This window comes from Sander vitreus, chromosome 7 (assembly GCF_031162955.1).
Source record: "Sander vitreus isolate 19-12246 chromosome 7, sanVit1, whole genome shotgun sequence".
NCBI lineage: Eukaryota > Metazoa > Chordata > Actinopteri > Perciformes > Percidae > Sander > Sander vitreus.
This window is the reverse complement of record NC_135861.1, coordinates 11,999,035-12,024,421: the sequence shown is the minus strand read 5'-3', so window position 1 is coordinate 12,024,421 and position 25,387 is coordinate 11,999,035. Positions and strand designations below refer to the sequence as shown.

The window sequence follows — 25,387 nt, the reverse complement described above, 5'->3', positions numbered from 1 at the left end:
TGCTCTATTGGAGTAAAACACAATCCTCTGGGTGCTGATGTGTGTTTGAAAATAGCACATACTGTAAATTAGCCATTATTAAGATACCCTTTGGCATACAGACTCGTTGATGATACAGTGTAACAGAGTTGTGTGATGTGACATAATAACCTTTGGCTGTGCAGCACAATATTATGTTATCAGATTGGATCTATAATATATATTGATTAAAATACATTTTAAAATCAAAGTTCAGTTAAATTAACACTCTGCTTGATATTACAGTAAGTGATTTTAGATTACAATTATTCATAATCAGGCTAGATATGGGCTCTCCAGCAATAACATACTGCAGTATACAGTATGTATTTATAATGGAGGCTTGTGTAGCTTCAGTTTCAGTGCTGTGTAAAAAATAAATAGGCCTACTACAGTAGGCTATATATGCCTCTTTTACAGTTATGTGTGCACATTTACGCCCAGCACTGGGGTTTTAACAACTAAAGTTCCTGGAGACTACACAGAGAAGACAACACATGACATTATGAATCAACCAAACTATGATTTGTAACTTAAAATCGGTTTCGTTCTGCAATAAAATCTTAATTAGTGCGAGTCGCCAAAGGGCAAACAGTGCTGGGTCAGCTTGACACCATCATGCGAAAAGTCAATTAGTCACTGTGCCAACTTTACACACAAAGAAGCTTTAGTTCAACAACTTTATCTGTCGTTTTCAGCATTTTAAGATTAAATTCCTTTTATAATGTCATAGGCCATCCATTATTGACAAACTTAATGAATGTGGGAGCTCTCTACCTTGCGTGACGTTCCTCATGTCCGGACTGTGTGTTACAGCAGGAACATGCTGCTGCAGCACAAGCAGCTACCGAAGGTTTCAAGCTGCGTCTGTGTCCACCTGGAGGTGTGGAGGGTGTCCTGTCGAGCCCTGTTGTTCGGGTCGGCAGTGCAGCGTCCTCCTGGTGCCGGAGAGTCCCCAGTGTCTGATTCCACCTGGCAGCGGGAGCGCGCAGCGGGGAGCGGAAATCAATGGACACTGAGTGAGTGCAAGTCAATGTGAAGCAGTGAACGAAACCAAACGGGGAGAAAATGCGTTTCTGGAATATTGAGCATCGTGTTCACTCGATCATTCTACCCACTCACTCACTCACTCACTCACTCACTCAATCAATCAAATGTAACGTTGCACGACACGTTTACCTGGTAGATGAACTCGGAGGGATATTTTTATTTACCAAAAATGTATATGTGCTCTTATCTGAATATTGATCCTGTATTCATCACCTGATGCTTTAATCTCTTCCTGCTGTGTCAAATTAAGCCATAATTATATCACACAAAAAGGAGGATGACATATTCAGAGCAAATAAACAAGGAGAGAAAATTGATATTTATAATTTAAACAATATAGGAAGAGCCAGGTTAAAAGCAAAAGATGTGTATGTACTCGTAAAGCTGAAACTTTTAAACTCTTCATCCCTAAAGTCAGTCGAAAGACATCAGTTTATATGAATATCTAATGTGTAGTAGCACGATCTTGAATTTGTTTAAATGTGGGCTAATTTGATTGTGTGAACGTGAGAGACGCCTGTGAAAAAGCTCTGCACTGTAATTTAATGTGTGTTACTGTAAGGACATGCAGCAGCATCACACACATTCACACACACACACACACACACACACACACACACACACACACACACACACACACACACACACACACACACACACACACACACACACACACACACACACACCGCATTACAGTATGATGATGCTTCACATGCTGCTGCTGTTTACATCACTGCTTCCTTTCTCGTGGGAACGATGAAGAGCAGCTTATTATTATATGAGACACAAAGGAAGTTCCTTTGCAGAATGAGATTTTTATCATTTCAACTGAATTTGAGAAATGTGGGTACTGACAATGTTCGTACAGAGAATTATTATCATGCATACATAATACTAATAACAGTAATCAGTGGGTTTAATGTAACAGTCTCAGATTTACAGGGTCACTCTTCTTCTTATGTGATGACAGAATAATTAAATATTGCTATTGTTTGATAAACAAACAATATGCAATCCATGTTCAATTCTCAACATTACATGTCGATTATTAAGTAAACCATTATAGAGGAAGCTAGTTTGGTGATTACATGATGAGTCTTTTCCCCAGTATAACATGATGATGATCATCATCCCCTTGACATCTCCTTACAGTATGATTTTGGTTATCCTATATGAGGTACAGTATCTGTACCGCACTGATGACACTTTGCTTAATTTGGTTCTCCATTTCATTTAGATGTTCCAGCATCAACAGATAACTTGCTTTTAATGTCAGAATGTTTTTCATAACATAGTTTGAAAATGAATTTCCTGTTTGGGTCAGAGGTTGTAATAACAACAGAGAGCGTCCAACATACATGCAACTCACCAGCAGTGACTGATCACAATTAAATCATAGTTCACAGGGGAGTTTAAGTCAATTAGGTAAACAATACACCAACAACTGGTATATACTGAAGTATAAGTATTCTGAAGATTGTTTACTCTAAATGGAGTTGAGAAACTCTAAAAAGGGATTAGTCTTTTGGTGGGTATGGGTGCAGTCCCTCGGTATACCTTTATTCCATCTGAGGTTGGGTTGAAGGCAGCTGTTTCTTCTCAGAGAAGATGTGCTGATGTGGAGAGTCATCCAATAAAGGGGCTCTTCATTCAATCAAATCTGTATCGATACAATTTTCTTTTCCATCCACTAGATGGAGCCATGATCAGTGTGGTACAGTGAATATCTTTGGACCCAAATGATTCCCTACAACACACTCCTTCCTTTCTACAAGTTTATTGAACTTTTTACTACAACACAATGATTCACATACAATACAGCATAGTGATGAGTCTATATATACAGAACTGTGATTCTTCACATAATCATGTTGACGCTACAGTATAGGCATACAGAAATAAATAAAACAAACATTTCTTTGAACAAAATTAGCGTGTGCATTTCTTTTGCATTTTACTATGTCATGGCACGCTATTTTACTTACAAGATTAACAATATATAGCACATGTATTTTAGATATGTTGAAATAAGACAGTTGGACAGCAGGTGGCAATATAGTACACATCCCCCCCTCCTTCGGATTTATTTATTATACTTGAAACATGATGTCAAATAGAGGGTTTGCTTGGACACATACAGTAGGGTCTGACCAGAGGGATTTTTTCATTTTGGATGTCATGTGCTAGAATGGAGACACTGTGTTTAAAATGTTGTTATTTCTGTAGATGTATCATCCCATTTATCTGCTAAGCCTCAAAGAATACCTGCTGACCTGATTTTTCATCAGCACTCGCATGGGGAAGACAGTGGTGATGGCTCATGGTGGCTGTGATTGTGAATGTGAAGCCCTGAGATGTTGTTTATGAGCATAGAGCATGAGACAGAGCGGTGCTGTCATGAATTAGGCTGTTAAGTATTAGACAATTTACGTACTCGGGTCCTATTTGGGCTAAATAGAACAAGTCCAGTCATGCCATGTAATACACAGAACTTAAGAAAGAGAATTCTTTTTTCAATGTAAAAGATTTTGTTATTTAAAAGCTGTTTGGTCTGTTTGGTTTAAAGCACGTTTCCTTGAACACACGTCTGTCCTTTAATTCAGTGACTCAGCTCAGTCCAAACACATCCATATGTTCGTCACCCACCAGAGACATGTTGCGTTCTTCTATCCTGATTGGCTGGTCAGGATTGACTGAAGAATAACAGCACGCCTTGACAAAAAGCTACAAACAACAAGCATCTGTCAAACGGTCCGTCCATCCCAGACTGGTGGCTGCTCAGCTGGGGACTCATTTGCAGACACTCCCTAATCATCGGACTGTTGATGGGTCTGTTTAAAAAGCACTGAATCACTAAAAAAACATCCATATAGTCTAAAAAGCGTTGAAGATGTTACTTCACTTCTGTTTTAAAATCAAAATTTAGACAATACGTAGTCTAACTTCACATTAGGAGACAAAGGATGCAGGCATTATAATTTCAGCCTTAACTAGGTACCAAATAGGAAAATGCATCAAGCACCAGAAAGTTTAGGAAAATATTTGAAATCAATGTAGTATACCTTGATATGCCCTTACGTGGTAAACCCAAACTTTCTGGTCCTGCACTAGAACATTTTTGCAAGCACGTTTTCAGCCCAGCCCTGATTCTGTTTTATGATGGCGGAGGAATCTGTGTATGAATGAACTTCAGGAGAATATAACTACTGCTCTGATAAGAGCTTTTAAATCTACTTACAGCTATTGATGTACTAAAGTTGCATCTTTCTCTAGAAACTTTAAGATCAGCTCTTATTCGACATTTAAGAGGATGTTAGTATAGTGTAATAAGCGTATAATGAGTAGCTCTAGAGGTAGTAATTACAAATGTATGCACACGTGTTAGTTTGATCATGAGAAGTCAGCTCTTGTTAAGGCTCGATATGAAGACTCACAAGGTGTCGGTGCAATGCAGGGAGGGATCCACAATAAATGGAAGTGGGCAGCATTACCTGAAATATACAATGGCATCATACAGCTGCAATATCACAGTATCAAAGCAATAACAAAAGGTTTCCTCAACACAGACTGGGTTTCCCTGACACATGTTGCTCCTTATGTCCACTTATGATGTGTTTTTTGTCATTTTTCCTGTGTTTGAGCCACATTAACACAACAGACAAGTTTTACATTAAAATAGGAAATCTAAAGCACTGAGCCCTGATCGGGATTAAGGGAAACCCTCCCTCTTTCTCTCTCTCTCTCTCTCTCTGTGTGACATCTGTCGAAGTCGATCAGACTCTTCACTCGCAGCATACCAGCTCCTGACTGGAATCAGGACACATGCAAAGATTTGAAAGCTAACCCTCTAAGCGACATGCATGCAGAGTGTGGGTCTTCTGTTACAAGCTGGCGTTACACACTATACTCTTATTTACGACAGAGAAAAAGGTCATGTCTGCCCACAGTATGCCATTCACATGTTGCCCATAAGAAGATGTGTGCAGGGGACGGTGGAGGCTGGAACAGTTGCTGGTCAAAAACCTCTACTGGAGTATACAGCACTATTATTTACAACATGTGTGTACTAAGTCATCAGGGATGGAGTTAGTCCCGTTTCAGCTCAACCACCTCAGGAGGTAATCAGCATCAGTGATATCTGGTGACAAATTGATTGGGGAGAGATCAATGAGTTGATTAAGTGAAGTTCTTATTTTAAAAAAACGAATTCTGATTTAATTTACTTCCTCTACTGACTGAACTGGAAGGGACTGGACCCCAAACCTAAGGGTCATAGTGGTCACCAAAGGAGCTGGCGGAGCTTCATCTAGTGTGAAGACTACAGGGCTACAGATCTTCATCATCATCTTCATCAGTGATGCAGTGGAGGGACAGGGGAGACAGGCTGCATGCAGATGGAAGGAGAGGGTCCGTGGACAGGTACAGTGTTTGGTCATCTTCTGGAGAGAGACAATTAAAGGAAGTCATCATTTGGAGAAATACAGAAATCTGTTGAATGTTCTATTAGATGTTTCTTATTAAAGGACCATAGCAATGGTTTTGTTTGTTTGAAAAAACCTAAATATGCCTTGCATTTTTTGTCCACACATTTTTCCAAAGCGTGCCATAAGTTTGTCGACTGATTTTCTAACGTCCAGGCAGCCACTGGTTTCAAGTTTATGGCAGTGTGTTAATAAAGCTAATTGCAGTGACTTTCTCTTGCTTGACACAGAAACCACCCAACCCATCATGGCGAACACTTTTTCCACCTTATTAATTTCTTTCTGTAAATTGTGAGTTGATTTTCATAATGTACTATAACAAATCAAAGGGCAGAGATTTGTCTAAAATGTTAAAAAGTAAATTAAAATGCAGATGACTCATAGTTAATGTCTATCTGTATGGTTGAAGTAACTGCATTGATAAAGACGATTTTAGTGTGTGTGTGTGTGTGTGTGTGTGTGTGTGTGTGTGTGTGTGTGTGTGTGTGTGTGTGTGTGTGTGTGTGTGTGTGTGTAAGACTGTGTACTTTGTTAATTACCATGGCATTAACTTGCGGCGGTCTCCTGCTGAATGATGTAGTGCCTGTTTGAATCATCCACCTCGCTGCCACAGTAAACATCACTTCTGGTGCAGATATACAAACACAACACTCAGTATCGTAATTCTGTTTACTGTTTTACTGTAAACTTAGTGGAACTGACATCCTCACCTGTTGTCATTGATGTCTCTTGTTTCACTGATACTGTTACCTGCTGTAAATAAAACAATAGATTAATTCCATTTGTTGATAAGGACGATCAATATCATCAACTGGTAAATGGATCCTATAATAGAATAAAGAGTGTATAAAGAACACTGAGCTCCTGACAATAATTATCTCATACTCTTGATGCCAAACTCTGTGTACGCACGTATACATGTATGTGAACATCCAGGTTGGATACAGGTACGTGTGTGTGCTCTTGTACTTACCGTTGTCAATGTTGAGTGGGAAGGACTCCAGTATGTCTCCGGTATATCTGCCTGCTCTGTAGCCCAGTGCTGTGGAAACTCTGTGTAAAACATTACAGAGGGAACAGAAAACACACATATAAGCACAGCATTAGACGTTACAAGTGAGGGGGACTTGCCTGATCCAGCCATTTGAAAAATCAAAAGGTCGACAGAGTAAAAAGGAATACATTGTTGAAGCAATACTTAACATCAAAGAGAGAAGCCTGCCAGCTGTAGGTTATAATGAAATGACCATGCTTGGATGAACGGCCGCTCAGTACCCGTCTACAAACCACAGGATGCTATGTTTTTTGGAGAGTAGTGCTGACTCTTCCTGAACTCTGTCATCTGACATATGTCACAGACCTTACTTAGGCCATGCAATCTGTAGCCTGAAATGGTGGAAGGAAGGATTTAAACTCACGTGTTGCTCTGGACAGAGTTGGGGTTGCAGTTTGAGCTGGCGGCGCTTGGCTGTGTCACGTTGCCCTGGAAGAGGGCGTTGCTGTAGGTGTTGGCCTGTTCAGTGGCACGGATGTAAGTGTAGAACGGGTTGGTGGGAGAGCAGACAGGCATCTGCTTCGGTCTCACTGGCTTAGCTGTCAGGATGATAATGTAATGTAAGATAGGATACAATAATAATGAAACTGGGTTATTGCAGACCAAATAAGAGACAGAAAGTCAGTTTAAAATTCCTTGCATTTCAGACATTTCATTTAGGAAAATACCAATACCCAGGCAGCGACACAAACTAAAGCATAAATCAAATGATCAAGCTTCAGTGCTATACCGATCTGTGCTGCATGGGGGCGCCTCAGGGCGCTCTTTGCCCTCATGGCGTCCTTGATGCGGTCGACCTCCTGCTGGTAACGGCGGCGGTCCATCATTGCGCCCTCCTTGGCATCCCTCAGTGCAGTCTCCAGGGCCTTAACTCTCTCAGCAGTAGACCGAAGACGTTTCTCCAACTTTGGAAGCTCACAACGCAGATCTGCATTGTCACGTACCAGCTGGAAGGGAGAGAGACAGAGGGAGGGGTGAGAAATGACACAGGGTGGGAAAATTGGAATCTAAATTAAAAAAAAATAATCAGTGTGAAGAAAGAAGAGGAAAAAGAGGAAGAGGAAGAGGAAGGAGTGAAAACGTGTAGCCAAGTATGGCACTTACATCTTAAGAAGCTAATTCAATTCCTTGTTGAAAATACTCCAAGAAATACAAATACATAAAAAGCCATGCAATTACAGTAATGTGATACAATATCATTTAGTTAGTCACTTCCATCACACCAATCACTAATAAAAAGACATTTAGGGCAGAGTTTAGATGGCACAATTTGCTTACATTATAAACGATTTGTGGGTTTTGAACATACTACTTTACTTGAAGTCTGTTCAATATAGCAATACATATTTTTTCTGTTATGGACCCACTTAGGTCAGACTCCTGAGTGTGCAGTTTAGGCAACTAGCAGGCAAATTATCCACCACAATTACTTTATCTCTTGAAATAAAAATATCAGTCAAACTGTGTTTCCATCACTAAAGGTTATAGTTCCTCTCATCCACTCTGTGTTTCTCACCTGTTTGTGAACCTTTGTAAGTTGGTCCAGGTTATTCTCAAGAAAGGAAATCTTCTGCTTCTGGGTGCAAGACCCCCCGCTATCATCAGGCTCCATTTCGGAACTCTGCAGAGAGGAAGACGAAGCACAAAGATGAGGAAACAAATAGTAAGCAAGGTAGAGAAAGAGGTTTTCTAGTGTCCGGTGGCAGAAGATGATTGTAACACCTGACGGGGGCTGACCGAAACCTTTATAAATACCACGGATTACCGTGAGAAGACCTTTCAAACTCACTTTTGAGTAATTGTGGTTTAAAACCTTCCATCTTATCTGTTATCAATACACGGTCAAATGTGCCAAACAAGCCCCTTTTAGAACAGCTATTCATCCAGCATTTTGCATGGTGACATACTAACTCCTTGCAAGGCCTTTCTGTTGGATCTTTAATCCACTAGTCTACACAAAAGTGAATTTCTTGTGTCACAATATCAAAAAGTCAAGGGGATTAGAGGAATGGAGGATATTGTTGCTATTCTCAGGTTCATCACTGAGAATTTAGGTCACAGATTCCTTAACATCCCGTAATGTAATCATCTTTGAGCTGCTTACTTTTTTAACCCGCGACGTGAGGTCTTGAACGAACAGCTTGCGCAGGTTGTGGAGGGTCTGGAGTTCGCGGGCCTGGAGGACAGAAAGATGGAGAGCAGGTTAGGAAGACAATTCTGCATGTACAAGATGTTAGAGAAAGGTAATTCAAAAGAAAAGATAGCAGACTGAGGTAAGACAAGACTCTAAGGTATAAGGAAAGAGAGAGACAGAGACACAGCAAAGTGTATATTTTACTCACGACAGTCTCCTCCAGACCCTTCAAGTCCTGTTTAGTCTGCTCATGGCGCTCATGCAGGAATCTGACATAAAACAGCAAAACCATCATTACAAATAAGACAACATTTCTGTGTATTTCAGGAAAATTTAATATCAATGGGTTGTTTTGAGTGCCCTCTGCTGGAATTTAAAAGAAGAAACAGTGGACTGTATCAATTCTATACTCTAATGTTTCTAAGTTCTCCATTGAAATAATCATGAAAACGCTGTAAACCACTGTTTGCTGACCCATCCCACACATGCAGTACGCTATACTTAGACCTTTGTTTCAACCACACTGAGTAGTGAGAACACTTACGAGAGCTCCTCCAGACGCTCACTCTTAGTGTTGTCCTGACTCTTCAGGCGTTCAAAGTCGGCGTGGACATGAGCCAGCTCCAGCTCCAGCTTGGAGTTACGACTGGAGGTGGGAAACAACAGCACACATGTTTGGAAGGAAAAAGAGAAAAGGAAGAGTTGAATAAACAGCAAACCTGTTTTATTCCACAGATAATAGTTGGTAAACCTTTGTGTCTACAGTATGAAAACATTTATGTTATATTGTAAATAATAAAAATAGCATACAACAATTAATAATGTTAAATTATCACATATATGGCATCTATGTGTAAATAGAAAGAACTAATTAAGATGGTCACAGACTCAGTGAGCTCGTCAATGATCCTCTGCTTCTCATTGATCTCATCCCGCAGGCGGGCCAGCTGCTTATGATGGAGGCCACGGTGAGACTCCTGCTGACGGGAAACCTTCTGCAAATGAAAAGAGCAAAAGGCACAATGTCTTCAGAGATGCTGGCTCTAGCAGGGAAAACTAGAAAATAAATATTAATAAATATTAATTTTTAAAAATAAAAAGCCACATAATCTAGGATTTTAGGATATTTTTAGGAAAAAGATATCCTGTTTTAAAATTACAGAAAAAAGAGGCAATCAGATAACTGATACATTTAGTAAAAATGGGGATTATTAGCAATATTACAATTCAAATATACATTTTAAAAGAAACAACAGTATAACACCATGCACATGCGCACACATTACAACATTTATGAGTCTCACACAACACCACTCTGGTCTTGAGTGAAACCATAGCTAACAGTTGCCATTTTTAATGTTAATTTGTAAATAAAGCAGAAAAGGGGAACAACATTACAGTATAGTGCAAGTTATGCCCATATTTGGCATTGAGGGACTCCAAAAAAGTAATCAAAGTAATCAAGTTATATTGCTTTAATATTGTGATATTGGATTAGGTTACTGACCACATGTTTTAATAGATAATAGATAATAAGTAATTGTATTGGAATACATTTTTAAAGTAACCCTCATAAACCCTGCATGTAGCACCCTACAGGAATTAAAATACAGGCATGAAATGGCACAAAGGAGTTACATCTGAACAATAAGTACCTTAACTTGTATTATATTGCCCGTGTCACAATTTCAATTAAGTCAAAATCAGTAAATCAGTTTACTAAGGTTTTAGGCTGGGCACTAAAGAAATTGCCTTTTAACGTTTCTTACCTTCACATTTCCATCCTCAGTCTCACCCTTCTCTCCATCCTTCTCCTCAAGCAGGGAGTTATCTGTAAGAAGAAAAAGAGAAAGAAAGCATTCACCACAGAGCAACAACCTAAAAAAAATCCTATTTCCTTTTGCTTGAACATTAATTCTGTAGTTAATATTTGGTATATGTGTATGTGTACACATGCAGTGTGCAGGTTACCCTGGTCTTGCAGCTTGGCCAGCTCTTCGCTCAGGGAGTCGTGGCTCTCCTCCAGCAGCCTCTTCTTCTGCTCCACGCTCTGCATGTACTCTGTCAGGGAGCGGATCTTAGCTTCATGCTGTACGAACACAAACAAACGCACACACAGGAAATAAAAACAAAAAAGTCATAAAAACCCAGCCACAACAAACTACAATATTTGATTCATTCACACAGGCTTTCCTCCAATCTCCCATCCTGTCCCTCTCCCTCCATCCCTCACCTGGGAGATGAGGAGGTGGCATGAGGAGAGCTCCCTCCCGGTTTCCTCCATCTTGCGGTGGCACTCCAGCTGCATGTTCTCCAGCTGGCGACAGCGCTTCACCATGCTCTTCACCTCCGACTTGATCTTGCTGATGTAGAGGCGAGCCACCGTGAACTCTTCTTCGATCGCGCCACTAATCTCCACCGGCTGAGGATTGTAGAAAAGTGGTGATTATTTTCTCTTTTCTTCTCCAGTCGGGACTAACAAGAAACTCAACTCAACTCAACACACTCTATATAGTGTACCTACAGTATATGTACAGTACATTTAAACTTCTGTTAACACTTAACACAGCGAACTCACCAGCTTGATCTCCCCGTTGCCCACGATGGTGCTAAACTCACTGAGGTCCCTCATCAGACCGTTGAGGACGTCAGCGATGCGTTTCCTCTGCTGCCCGCTCACTTCCTGCATACGGGACAGCTCTGCCTCCAGCTCCATCAGACTGGCCTGTAAGAGAAAAAGAGAGGCTCAGTCAGGACCAGGGAAGCACTACCAGTTTCCAACAAAAAGCACCCAGACCACATATCACCAGAAAAAAGTTTATGGTACATCTAGATCGAGAAACCAGGATATCTCTTCATATGTAAATTATATAAAAGTAAGATTACCCCAAAGAGGACAGAGGTACTGTAGCAGTTTCAAGCTTTCAGTTTTAGTCATAACTGTTGGGTGATGGAGGCCATAGTTTTTGGAGAATATCTAAAACCTGTCCCCGAACATTAAGGCTTTCATATTTCATCTCAAATGATTAGGTTGCTAGCTTCACCTATAGGTCCTTAAAATGTGACTGCACAATTCTAAGGTGTTATGGCAGTTAAGCCACATGGAGAAGAAATTGACAACCAGCTGAGAAACAGTACTGCATCGCAAAAGTCCATTTATTTTTTCAGTCCTCTACAGCTAAGCCTAATGTAATGTAAACAGTCTCTAACACTTCTCTTCCAGTACTTGACTGTCATATAATTCCTGCAGTATTTTCCGCTCACTGCTGCATGTCCTTGTCTCTTTAGTGCAGCAAGGAAGCGAGCGTCCTTCTGTTTCAACTCCTGTCTCTGATTTTAGCTCTCTGTCAGTCATTCCTCTTAAAACGTACCATTTTCTGGGACAGTTGGTCAGCCAGCAGCTGGTTCTGCAGGCCTTTCTCCTCCACCTCCTGGCTCTTCTGGTCGTAGTTGATGGCAAGCTCCTCCAGAGCCTGCAGCACCTCCTTCACCTCAGCCTTGGCGCAGTCGCTCTCCACCTGAAGCCTGCCAAGTTCAGCCTGGACCTTGTCCCCATCGCCCTTGGATGAGGCTAGGAGCTGGAGGGGGGGAGGGAGGGAGTAAAAGAAAAGAGAGGGAGACATGTCTTCAGTTAAAGGTACAGTAGGTAAGACTTATAAAACTAACTTTCTGTCATATTTGCTGAAACAGACCCTATGTTCGAGTAGAACTACATGAAGCAGGTCATTTAAAAAAAATCTGTCTCCTCTGGCACCACCTACAGCCTGTAGTGTGATTTGCAAAAAACCACAGCTCCCTGTTCAGATGCACCAATCAGGGCCGGGGGGGGGGGGTGTCTAACTGCGTGTCAATCACTGCTCATGCACACGCATTCATTCTCCCTTGTGGGGGCTTAGGAGACAGTTTTGGGCTTCAGCGGAAAGAGGGGAGGGACTGAGAAGTTGTCGATGTTTACAGTTTTGGCTAAGTCCTGGATCTTCGCAATCCTACCTACAGCACCTTTAAGTCATTTTCTCCATTCCTCAATTCTTCAGCGGCTGTTTCAACGCTGACGCTTGGTTTTAAGATTACATTTGGAATTAGTAAGTACCCTCTCAAACATAGTCTGTGTGTGCATACAGTGTGTATGTGTTTGTATATAATGACCTCATCCTGGTCCAGCATCTGCTGCTTCAGTTTCTCCACCAACTGGCACTGCAGGTTGATCTCATCATCCTGCAGAAACATGATTTTATCATGCTTGTTTGAATGAATATATGTGACACTGAAAACTTTATAGGCTTTCATCTACTTTGTCCATGATTGTTTTATATCTATAAACCCTTAATTGAATTTCGGTCTATAAGATGTCGCAAATGTTACTGTAAACACTAGCGAGAAAGACACTTAAAAATAGTCCTTCCTTTGATATTTATAAAAACAATTACATCTACATTTACACTGAGGTGGAATTAAAGTGGAGCAAAAGTAAGCAAGTTTACTAATGTACAGGCAAAAAGTGTCTGTTGTAATTAGTATGTTGATGTTTGGACCTTATCATCCAGCTGCTTGTAGAGCTTGCGGATCTCCTCCTCGTACTTCTGCCGCTCCTCCTCGGAAATGCGAACCACAATGGAGGAGGTGTCATTGTCCAAAATGGGACGCTCCTCCACGGTCTCAAAACGGGTCACCACGTCTGCAGTGGTCTGCTCCGTCTCAGGCACCTCCTCTCCTGAAGGAAAGGCATGAAGGGACAAAGAGGACAGAGAAATTAGAATAAGATGGTTGTGTTTATAATGTCAGCACAGAAGAGTTGAAGTTATGCAGCTGAAAAGTTAGTCAGAAAACGCTTAATGTGTCTCACCATTTCTCCAGCGGTTGAGCTCAATCTCCAGCTTCTGTACGGTTTCCTTCAGAGTCTTGTTCTTCTCCTTCTCTTTCTCGTACTTCCTCTTCCACTGCTCCGCCGTCAGCTCCAGGTTGATGGAGGCGGTGTTCCTGATGGTCTTGGCGCTGTGACAGAGGACGACAAAGACAGAGAGACACAAATGGAGAAAACAATGTGAGTCATTTTTTTAAGTTTTAAATTAAGGAAAGGACTGATGATCAGTGTTTGTGTTCAATTAACAATTCTACTGGATAAAATGCCCAAAATTCAGCTTTATGTTGGTCATATAGTTTTAAAGTCACCTGATAAGTATGAGAGGAAACTATTGTAAAGAAATAAGAATATAACACAGCTAATGCCTGATTTTCTTATAGGTTCATTTCTATTTTTGAGACATTTCTTCAGCTTTCTGACTCAAAAAACACATTAATACCTCCCTGGTGAAATAACATAATTTCCTTTAAATAAATATAAGTGCAATATAGTCAAATGGGCAGTGTCAGTTAGCTTCTGTGTCTGCCTTGTTTGGATTTTAGGTCACGCCCAAAATAGATCATTGCCTTCCTTATGTAAATTATAATCAGTTTGGATTCTTGCTAAGAAACATTGCAGCATGTTAATAAACTGTTAGACTGAGTTCATTTTTCATGTATATATTGTATACTAAAGTTTCTTTCCAAAGCTGCATTGGCTGTATCCACAAATGTATCTACCGTTGTCCAAACATTAGAGTGGATTTGGTCTCGGCGTCGTTGTAGCTGGAGGGAGAGCAGCAGATGAACATGGTGGTGCGACAGTTCCCACCGAGGGAGTCCTGCAGGATGCGGGTCATTTTGCTGTCACGGTACGGTACGTGACTTTTCTGAAGGAGAGAGGTGAGGGAGGGCAGATGATGAGAGAGGAAGCAGAGGGAAAGAAAAGAGGGGAAAAAAAAGGAGGGGAAAAGATCCAGACCCAGAGACAATTTGAAACTAAAAGCATGACAGGAAGGCAGGAGATACATTTCATTTGCTTCCTGATTTTGGATTTCTGTGTGATTCATCAGCAGATTATATTCAGCAAAAATGTACACTTTCCCATTCAACTTGATTTCTCAAACAAATCCCATAACTCCTGTCAAAAGTCTCAGATTTATTGTGCCGCATCCAACTAATCTTATAATTGGCTGGGATAGTTTTGGCATTTGACAGCCAAACCTGTTGAGTTGGCAGAATGGAAAGAAGGGTTCAGGTACTGGGCAGGATGCATTTCATAAACAAATCGACAGGAGGGACAGATTTGAAATGAGAGAGGAGAGCTATATGCAACAGTCTCTGAAGATGGAGATAAACAGGACACTTCCAGTTGTAGAAATAGAAATTAAACATGTTGTAGTCCCCAAATTCTACAATAGAAGTAAGCTTCAGTTGGGGAAAAGGTACATATGTTTCACTTAACTTAAATGTGAAAATACTACTTTACATCAGCTCCTTAAATATCTCACACATTGATTAAACACTGCGATACAGTATACTCCAAAATAGCAAACCAAGACCAAAACATACAGTAAGCACTACCATTGTTTGACACTTTATGGTGATTTATTAGCTGATCTACAAAGTATTTTAATTTAATCCAGATCTGTATTTCTGTAGACCTATTTTATTATATCTCTTGAGGCACACAGCCTCAATTGTTTCTCTACCGTCTATACAAATAGAGGTAAGTAGGGTGAAAATAGCTCACCGTGCCCTCAGCCAACGCAGAGATGACATTTCCCAGAGCAGAAAGAGACTTGTTGATGTTTTTAGCCTCATCCAGGACGGCTCCTGCTGCTCCTGTCTTACTGACCTGGAATAAAGAAAAAGAGTGAAGTAAAATATTAATGATGAACTGCTGCAGAAAAACACAGAACGTAATTAATTTGAAGCAGCTGAATTGCATGTTGGAAGTTGCTGATTTTTAAACAATATTTTCCTCAGGGTGTCTCCTACCTTCTCACTGCCAGCCAGATCCACCAGGTACAGCTTTCCACACAGTTTCTGCTCAGTCTCCACATGCTCCTGTTTGATGTTGATCAGGAAGATGCTGTGGCTGCGAGAACTGTGCTCGTTCATGTCTGCACAAAGACAAAAGATGCATAACAGTTGGGTAGAGCAAAAGGCAAAGAGGTTTCGTTGTAGTCTTAGAACTTTTGCTGTTAAAATTGATGTTTAAAACCATTTTCAGAGACACATACATACAGGAAAACACAGTAGTTTCACAATAGAAAAAAGAGCCTACAACGAGATGTGTAATAATGGAGCTTTACATACATGTAAACTTTGTTTTACAAAACATACAAACTATTATTTACATGCCTCTCTCCTACCAGCAGTTCTTACCAATCACCTTAATGCAGTGAAACTATTAACAGATTCATTCATTTGTGCATTTGAAATCTTCCGTGTCTTTTTTGTCAACCAGAACAAGTCATCTCTGCAGCAGAATGATATCATTATTTCACAGAGTGCAGATAACAAGCAGCACGGATCGAAATGCTGTGCTTCATCAGACAGTAAGTAAGTTCAGGTTTCTCTGCAGACCATATATCTGAGGGCATCAGCTCAGTGTCTGCAGAGTGTCGCCCCATTAGTCTGCCATCAGCACACCGCTCTGCAGCACCGTGAGTCAGCAGGCATCAACCAGGAAACAGAGAAGACTGCTGGTGAACGCAGCTTTAAACACATTGGATCCACTTCTGCTCACAATCAGTTGATTTTCAAAGCTAGACTGTTGTAGGATTTGATTGTTTGTGAAAGGTTTGTCTTATTTCTGCTCTACTGAGCACACTTTCTTTTGAGTAAATAGTATATAGGCTACATTACAAGTATGAGCAAATAATATATATATAAGTAAATATTTCTTATTTTCTTTTTTAAAGAGAGGAATTCTATTTAATTTGTCACGAAGAAGAAATTTGTCTTAGCCTCCATTATCTCCCACACAAGTACGTAAAATCCATAAAATACAAAGCCCACACAATCCTCTAGCTCAAACATCCATGCATGCCTGTTATACAACCCCGTTACAATGACGATGTTTACTTATAGTCGTAACACACAGGCAGAGATACATTTCATAGTGATTTTGCATGCACCAAGGGACTTTGTATCTTCTGCCAGAGCACAAGCTGCAGCTCAGTGTGAAGAGTAAGAGTTGGGTCAGAGACCACCCATAGATCAACTCAATGGATGGATGATTTAAAACACCATTGCTCTTTTATAGCAGTCTGTACCAGACAAGCAATCTGACCGTATTATCTTTAAGTTGCAACATGATGCAGAATTCTCCCAGCCAATTACACTCTGTAGCTGAGCCAAGATATATCTAGAAAATAATTGTATTCAAACTCTGCTGAACACAAATATCTGTTATTATTAGTTATAAACATTTCGCTTTTGTTTGCCTTACATAAGACACCAAACGCTTTGGAGATGACTTCATAATAAAGTCTTGGACTGCATAGCCCCAAGTGCAACAGATCTATTAAATGAGGAATATGATTTCTAAATAAAGATTTTGCATTTCTGTGCTTCTCAACTGATCCTTATTGCATAAATAGGAATATTATATTTCTGTGTTTATAAGTATTACTGATATAGGAAAACATAGAAAACAATGATAACAGATTAAGTTGTTTTCTGCTGTTGGTCTTTAATATAATAATTAGAAAACCCCAAAACAACGCATGTTCCACCCCCTAGGTTGCAAATGTGGCATGAATACTATTGGGACATGCAGCAACATATAAATGTTTGCATATGACGACCAATATGATTTAAAAAAAATAATAAAACGTAATATTTCTACAAGAATAGTACTGTTCTGCTTCCAGAGAGGCTGAGCAAAGGCATGCATCGGTCTGAAATGAACATTCATGTAATGTGTGAAGCTAATTTGATTACATATCAATAAATGTATTAAGTAACTATGAATGAACATTCCTCCAACATTAAGTGTGAGCAATAAAATCATAGTGGCTTGATCATTTGTTCATGGTGCCAAACAGGAATTCATGATACATCCTGGATTAATGTATGCATTAAATCATCATGAGTCATGCACATAAGTATATGACTTGTACCTTTATTATAAAGTGATGGCAAATTATTTTATTTTGAATGTGAGTATCACTCATGAGTCATCTCTCTGGCTTATTACCTGCATCCTGAGACTATGGGATTATCATTGTCAGGAAGCTCAGTTTCAGGTGATTAAGGACTCAAACTGAGAAGCAGGAATGTTAATGCACAAAAGTTCCTACTGATATGACACAATGGCTGAAACGTATCAGATAAATAGTATTTGATGACTCTACAGTTAAATTAAGTCCACAATATTCTGTGTTGATTTATGTGGTGTTTCTGGTTAACAATAAAAAGAAATGAACTAATGTGATACTAGCTTATGTTTTACAGAGGGCATCTCCTTGTTCTGGAAGTTTCTGGATTAATATAACTGTATGAACTCGTCTTTGTTTGCATTAACTGAGTATTTCATTACAACGAGATAACCATGCACTTAGAAAAGTGTTGTTATCCCTAAATCATAAAGGTTTTTAGCACTGTAACGTATTGTGGGTCATTCAATGTATTTTTTGTAATTCATTCAAAAGGAACTTCTTGTATGAATGCATGTAGGTCAGGTCCTGCAACACAGATGATTTGGAATGGCTGACAACAAAGAGAAGTCCAAGTCAATCACTTTGCAGAAAAGGGCAAAATCAAATCACTGATTTCTTGAAAGTGTCACAGAATGTCTGTCACATGAATCACTGGGGTACAAAATGCATTAACTCTGAAGAAAGAAGAACTGCACAGGTTGAGATTTATTACAGTGAAGCTGTCATGGTGTTTTTGTTGAGCACTGAATCCCAAAGCTCATCCGGTCACAGCTATTGAAGCATTTCTATGGATTTCATGGAGTGCAATCACTAGGTTTACTGAGGTCACATCTGATTTATTATAACTATAATGAAGTGTTGTACAATGATGCTAAAGCATCACTCTGACCTGTAAACCCGCAGTATTGGAGACATTAATAAAATATTAGTACTACTGAACCACAGACGAGTGAGTCAGCAGCATGGAGGCCAGCACAAGGTGCAGGAATTACAGATGAGAGAGCTTTTATTTCTTGTGTTTGAAGGTTTTGTAACATACATTAAAGATAAACATACTGTTGCCATTTTACTGAATATAGCCCCAAAAAGCAGCTTATTAGACAAGCTGTTTCTGTTTGTAACTAGGAATGACTTTATTGAGATAATGGCTCAGGGCAGAGACGTTGTTCTGCTTTGCTACTGTATCTGAACCCATAATAACTGCCCAGTGCTGCCAATTATATCACATTGAACTCCATCTGACAGGATCTTATTTCTTTTCATGAGAATGAATAAAGCTTGTAAATTACAGTGGGCTGTAACACAGAGATTACATAACAATAAACAATACCAAGCTACATGAACTCAGCTGTCCCTTCATGCATCAGTGATGAGTTGTGAGCTACTGCTGGCACTGAAGAGAAACTACAGTAGATCTCGTGTTCTGATATGGAAGTAGAGGAACAAGAGAACTTGAAAACGTGAAACATCTAAACATGTTTTACTGTAAGCATTTGTCTTTTGGGATGTTTGTTATCATATATATATATATATATATATATATATATATATATATATATATATATATATATATATATATATATATATCTATATATATATATATAACTGATTTATGTCCTGAATTGCTATATTCATACACCCACTGAATATCCTACGTTGCAACAACAGTATTCTAAGGTATAGACTCACTGGTCACAGCAACATGGCGGGCAGCTTTGCCTTCATCGATCACATCCATAACCTCATCAGGGCTGGAGACAAAACGCTCAGTGCATCCCTGAAGAGAGGAAACGAGAGGAGAGGAAATAAGAAGAAACAAGAGCAAAGGAAACAAGAGGAGAGGAGAGAAAACAAGAGAGACAGAGTATGAGTCAGACTTAATATCATGGATCTGATGCAGCACAGAAAGATTTTCGCCTACAAAGACAACATACAAGGCACTTTCACAAACCTTGACATATGGCACCCTATTCTTATCCTCATGGACAGACAGGTTGGTCTTTGTCACTAAAAACAATAGAGAAATGCATTAGCTAAACACTGGTGCTACATGAGTTTATATTTCACAAATCAAAATACTGTTGCAGGTGATTCATGAAGAGCTAATTAGCACTTTACCATCCAGAAGGTCACGGATTTTGTCCATGTAGATTTCAAAATATGAAACCTGTTGGAGAAAAATAGGGAACCAAATTTAGCTCAGGCTGAAATGTATCATCACATTTAAAAAAACTTTTTTTGTAAAAGGGCATACAAGTTTTTTGTTGAACAGTTTGCAGACACCAGGTAAAGATTGATACAAAAACAAAGGATTAAGACAAGAAGCATAACACAACACCAGACATAACTCAGTTAACTCATGAAATACACTACCTTGATGTGGAATTCCAGGTTTTCGTCCATGGCAAAGATGTGGTTGAAAATATCCTCAGCGATGCGAGGAATGATGCCCATTTGGTGAGGGTCATGCAGCTTGCCCTGAAACAGGGAGTCACAGATATAGGTATAACTAAGAGTGAGGTGGTGATAGCTATCTGGGGCCAAATAGAGATTTCATGCATTAATGCCTTTAAATTCTCATAAAATGCCTGTTAAATCAAAACTGAGGACAGCAAATTGGCTTGGCAGAAAAAAGAGAAAATGCTATCCTGGTAGAACCATGACTCAACAAAATATAGAGTATTCAAATAATATGACTGGTGTCACAGAAAGAATTACTGGTAGATCACTTTTGTGGACCTCCCACTAGTTCCTAGCGACATTAAAATTAATCTTAGTTGTAATGTAATTTTTGAAACAAAAGTGCAATGTTAAATTAGTTCTTGTCCTATAAAATTATCATAAAGACCCCAAACTACCCAAAATGTTAATAAATAGGGGCAGATAAACACTGAAACTTAATGAAAACTTCCAAGTGGTTGGACACTTTGCCTTATACAACTTTCCATATTTGAGTGGTTGGATAATATTAAGGTTCATTTAAAGAAATACTTTTGCTTTATTGCTCTGCATACCTCCATGGTGTGGGTCTTCCCGGAGGAGGTTTGTCCATATGCGAAGATAGTGCCATTGTATCCACCCAGAACATCTATGAGAAAAACAGAATAACAAATGAGACCACAACACATACATTTCAAATATCTGACATATTTTGACATGGCTAATGATTCATACCCTTGACAATCTGCTTGGCACAGGTGTTGTACACCTGCTCCTGGGTGGTGTTGGTCGGAAACACTCGATCAAACACGTAGGACTTCCCCTGTGAAGACCATGAACAACAACAAAAAATGAACAAAAAAAAACATATAAGGTGGTCTATCTCCAGATTGAGATCAGATTTCTCAGTTTACACGTGCCTGGCCATAAAGGTATGACATACACACTCATATAAAATGGGTAACTCATCTTTAAACCTTTAAATTTCATCTCTCATAGAGAAACAAACATTAATGTTACTGGCCAACACAACATATTGCTGTTGTTGTGCCAACATTTCAGAAATGTTTAAGAAATGTCTCTTGATGGATTTCTTTTTTTTCTTTGAAAACTCAACACATTCAAGAGAAAAACAAGTTTGAGCTTCTGCGGTAACTCAACTTGTATCAACACATGAACGTGTTATTTTTTATCATGACATGGCAAAAAATCTATATCAACCCAGTCTCTGAGAATGCTTCAGTGTTGGTAGCATTTTTGTGGATGGTTTGTACAACGCTGCATCATCTTCTGAACAGAAAGTGCACAACAACAGATGATATCAGCAGAAGGAGAAAGCTAGCTCTGCAGTGCCTCTTTCTCCTAGCTAGTCAGAGCCAAATTTCATCCAGGACCAAGGTTGTTAAAAAAACAAAAACATTTTATAGTTTTATATCTAACATGGGAAAAAGTCATATGAAAGACAATAGCTACTCATATGTATCCAGTGAGGTGCTATCACTAGCTTTTCTGCAGCACCCTCAGCTGTAGTTAATCAGTCCTAACAAGCTTCTGTTGCTCTGACAACTGTAACTTGATGGGTGTTCTCATTTTGGGTTTCTTTCATCAGGCTTTCTGGAAAATAGAAACACATTCCCGCTATTTTCTGTACGTATTTTTAAAATAAAGGAGTATCTACTGCTGTACTTAAATGTGAACAATTCTTTTGTTATTAGTATTAGTATTTAGAAGAACTACAGCTCCCATAAGACTTTGCCAGTGTACAAAGACTCATGGGGTATGTTTTTTGCTAAATGCTGATAACATATAAAATAATCATCCTTTTATCTTTGTTGAAGGAATAGTTGGACATTTTGGGAAATACATGTATTTATTATTTATATTTTATTTTTTTATTTATTACCTTAGCTTAGCACAAAGACTGGAAACAGGGAGAAACAGCTAGCCTTGGCCAACAAAAACAAAATCTTCCAACCATCACCTCTAAAGCTACCTCCAAAGCGTAGATCCATTTGTTTAGAATATGAACAGAAAACTCCAGGAACATGTTTCGGCTTTTAAGAAAAACTGATTAATTAAAAGCTCTATAAGAAATAAATTAGGTACAGATGCTAGTTGAACAGGTAGAAGAGGGGACAGGACTTTATAGTCTCTAATTTCTCAGAAAGAGTTTCAACTCTGAATATATTGTATGGAAATTACCACTCACACTGCAAGGAAGTAGGTCAACAAACTGAAAAATGAAGATCCTCCACTCAGCATTTTAAATTACTGCAAAGCTCAGTAGAAAGTGCACGAGAACTACAACACACTCTAAATGTTCTTTTGAGTTTAAAAAAACAAAAGAATATTTATTGTGTGTAGCTAGGTATAATGTACATTGATGTCTGCCCTCATTTTGTAAGAGGGTTGGCAGCTAAATCCACAAGAATGGATTTTGTTTATTTCAAAATGTGCCCCAAATAAATCCGCTCCTCCTAAAATACACACAATCTTGCATAAAACACAGACGAGTGACTCAGCCCTGACACGCCTCGCTGCAGAAACCAAGCTATAAAACCCGTGAATGTCACCGTCCTATCTGATACAGAGGCCAAAACGCAAAGCAATGATGTGAGCTGCCAGGACATGAGCCGTATTAAATGTCATTAACAAATTGACTCATCTGCCGACCTCCCCCATAACAGAGTGATTTACCAGAGAGAGAGACATTTAGTCCCAGAACAGGGAGGAGGGGAGGAGGGGAGGAGGAGGAGGCACAGAAAGAGACATAAAAATGGAAATGGATGAGCAAAGGAGAAACAGAGGTGAGAGTCAAAGAGGCAGGCGCAAAATATAAAGAGAGAAACGGTAGAATGAGACAGAAAAATTCAAAGACAGAGAGAGAGACAGATGGAGCCGGAGACAAGACTAAACGCAGGTCAGCAGGTGATGCAGGAGCTTGCTGGATGATTATTGATTCTCTCTGTGTGCAATTAGAGAGATCAGTTTCTGACTCTACTGTCCACCGTCATGGGGAGAGAAAGGTCAGGTTGAGATGTTTCCATTATCACTGGAGAAACTTTCAACATGATTCCTCCCTCTGCACACTGCATGTATCAGCCACAGGAGAACCAAAGCTAACTATTGCTCTCCTTTTAGCACTCTAAGTATTCATTGTGTTTGTTTCTTTGGCCTTCCTTAGACATGACATAGGCCTACTTGACCAAGAAAAAACAAAACATAAAGAACAACAGCAGCATGTATAAGCAAAATAATAGGCCTACAAGTTACAATCTTTCCTTCATTTGGCCTTTAAACTGGATGTATTTGGAATGATTTTGGCCTCTGAGGATGGGATCAAATCAATTTACTTTTTTTGGATTTCAAATGTAACAGGCACCAGTGTAGGTGGAGTATTTCAGTCTGTTTCCGATACGACTTGTTTCAAGATATTTCTAGAAATTTGTAGATTGCTGCCCAAAAAAATATGAAAAATCTTTTAAAAATGCAATTTGTATTCAAAACTAACACTGAAATGAGGCGACACTGGCAGTTTTTCTCTTTTGAGGAAATGTTTTCATGATTCAGTCATAAACAAAAACAAAACAAAACAACAATGTTTTTGAGTGTTTGAGTGAGATGAACTGTATGAAAATAAATGTATGTCAAGTGTCCTGACATGAAACGGTGTTCACCCCACATCATAGCCACATGCTCACCAGCTATTAAACATTCAGAATTTAAAGAGACTGGCTTATGTAATTGTATCCTCCCATACAAACAATCTTCAGGGTAAACAAGGCATGAATCATCAGAATTTGGTCCACCCAGCTCACCAGACCCCATTTCCCAAAACATCTACTACAAAGGTGCACCAGTATATTTGTCTGCACCAGCTGAGTAACCCACACAATAGAAGAGAAGAGAAAGCCTGCATGTGCTGTAGTTGACCTCCTTCATGGCAGCATTAAGGAGAGGTTAATTTGCAAATGAACTAAATCACACAGAATTAATGAATGGACCCATCAATATCAGCATGGGAAATACTTTACATTCATTTATATTTACCTTTGAGGGTTGTATTAGTTGTGTGTTATGAATCAGGATTAGGCCTATAGGGCCATGACTGACTGATAAAGGCCTACAGAAAATTATAGCAATTTGTTGTTTTAAAATATGTTATGTTAGCATATCTGTCTCTTTAGAAAAGTACCTTCCAACATAGGTTACGATAACAAGGTGTTGGCTGTTTCATTCATATGCTACACAGTGCAGACTTTGGTCAGCTGATGCAAAAGGCCAGTTTGCGCACTAACATTACATGTATTTGTGCTTTGTCATGTTAAGGAAAAGACATATTGTGGGGGAAATGTATATTTCCCTGTGCCTCACCGATTATCATGTTTCCCTTCCATTCTACGACCCAAACAGATGAGTCGAGCTGATGATTTATTGATGAAGGCCTGCATGCACAACAAAGCGCCTCCATTTACTTACCCCGACGACGACAGTATCGTCTGATTGGAATTTGGGGATAAACTGGTCCCCACGTAGAATCTCTGACTGGTTGAGAGGACGAAAGCGACACAACACTTTTATGTTACACTCCGCTGGAATATCGGCCATTGCGCAGATTCAAGGAGGAAGGATGCTGCTTTCTGAGAGGAGAGATGCTGCCGAGGGTGGAGGCGACCCGTCGCTGATCGGGGCCTGATCTGACCGTCAAAATAAACGAGGGATGCGCAGTGACTTAGTCCTTCTACGTCGAGGGGACTCTGAGGACGGTGGAGAGGTTGGATGGTTTTACCCTGACAAGCTGTGAGAGGATGCAATTTATTTATGCGTAGCCGGATGGTGTTTCCGTGTCGCAGAGAGGCTGGCAGACTGAAATTAGATGTCAAACCGCAAAACGATCCCCTACATCATTGAAAAATAAACCCCGACTTTGCTGTTGCTCGATTTCAATTGTTGGTTTGTTTGACGCTGTCTTTCTCTCGTGTTTTTCCTTTTCGGGTGCGGCGGTGGATGTGCGTCAGGCCGGTTGAAGGTGAGATGCTGCTGGAAGGGCAGTGAGGTAAAGCTGCGGATGTTTGGCCTGCTTTGATGGCCACAGCGTCCTCTATCGGCGAGCAAAGGAAGGGCGTGGTCAGCATCCGTCTCTTTAAAGTGGTACCCACAGCCTCGCATCATCATGTCAGCATCCTCACAAGCAGGCGGA

At 39.7% G+C, this 25,387-nt stretch overlaps 1 protein-coding gene across 1 annotated transcript; it reads right to left on the bottom strand.

Moving 5' to 3' along the window:
* Positions 1-3,660: 3,660 nt before the first annotated feature.
* On the bottom strand, positions 3,661-25,171 carry kif5aa (kinesin family member 5A, a). Its single transcript, XM_078254627.1, has 29 exons — positions 24,667-25,171; positions 20,923-21,010; positions 20,763-20,836; positions 20,122-20,226; positions 19,867-19,915; positions 19,700-19,755; positions 19,438-19,525; positions 15,578-15,702; positions 15,330-15,434; positions 14,318-14,466; positions 13,581-13,729; positions 13,270-13,448; positions 12,884-12,952; positions 12,109-12,315; positions 11,316-11,462; positions 10,971-11,159; positions 10,709-10,826; positions 10,507-10,568; positions 9,626-9,732; positions 9,282-9,383; positions 8,946-9,006; positions 8,708-8,779; positions 8,120-8,224; positions 7,334-7,550; positions 6,968-7,142; positions 6,523-6,602; positions 6,260-6,302; positions 6,089-6,174; positions 3,661-5,507 (listed from the first exon to the last, which is right to left on the bottom strand). Exons 1-28 carry the CDS (start codon positions 24,793-24,795, stop codon positions 6,096-6,098), a joined length of 3,129 nt encoding a protein of 1,042 aa, XP_078110753.1. The 5' UTR covers positions 24,796-25,171; the 3' UTR covers positions 3,661-5,507; positions 6,089-6,095.
* Between the last annotated feature and the right edge of the window lie 216 nt (positions 25,172-25,387).

Excerpts from the sequence above, each read along its gene's own strand:
- kif5aa (XM_078254627.1), bottom strand. The coding sequence starts at position 24,795 with ATGGCCGATATTCCAGCGGAGTGTAACATAAAAGTGTTGTGTCGCTTT. Across the intron at positions 15,703-19,437 it reads CCGCCATGTTGCTGTGACCA|ACATGAACGAGCACAGTTCT; the intron begins GTGAGTCTATAC and ends GTCTTTGTGCAG. Across the intron at positions 13,730-14,317 it reads ACTCTAATGTTTGGACAACG|CGCCAAGACCATCAGGAACA; the intron begins GTAGATACATTT and ends CCTCTGTCACAG.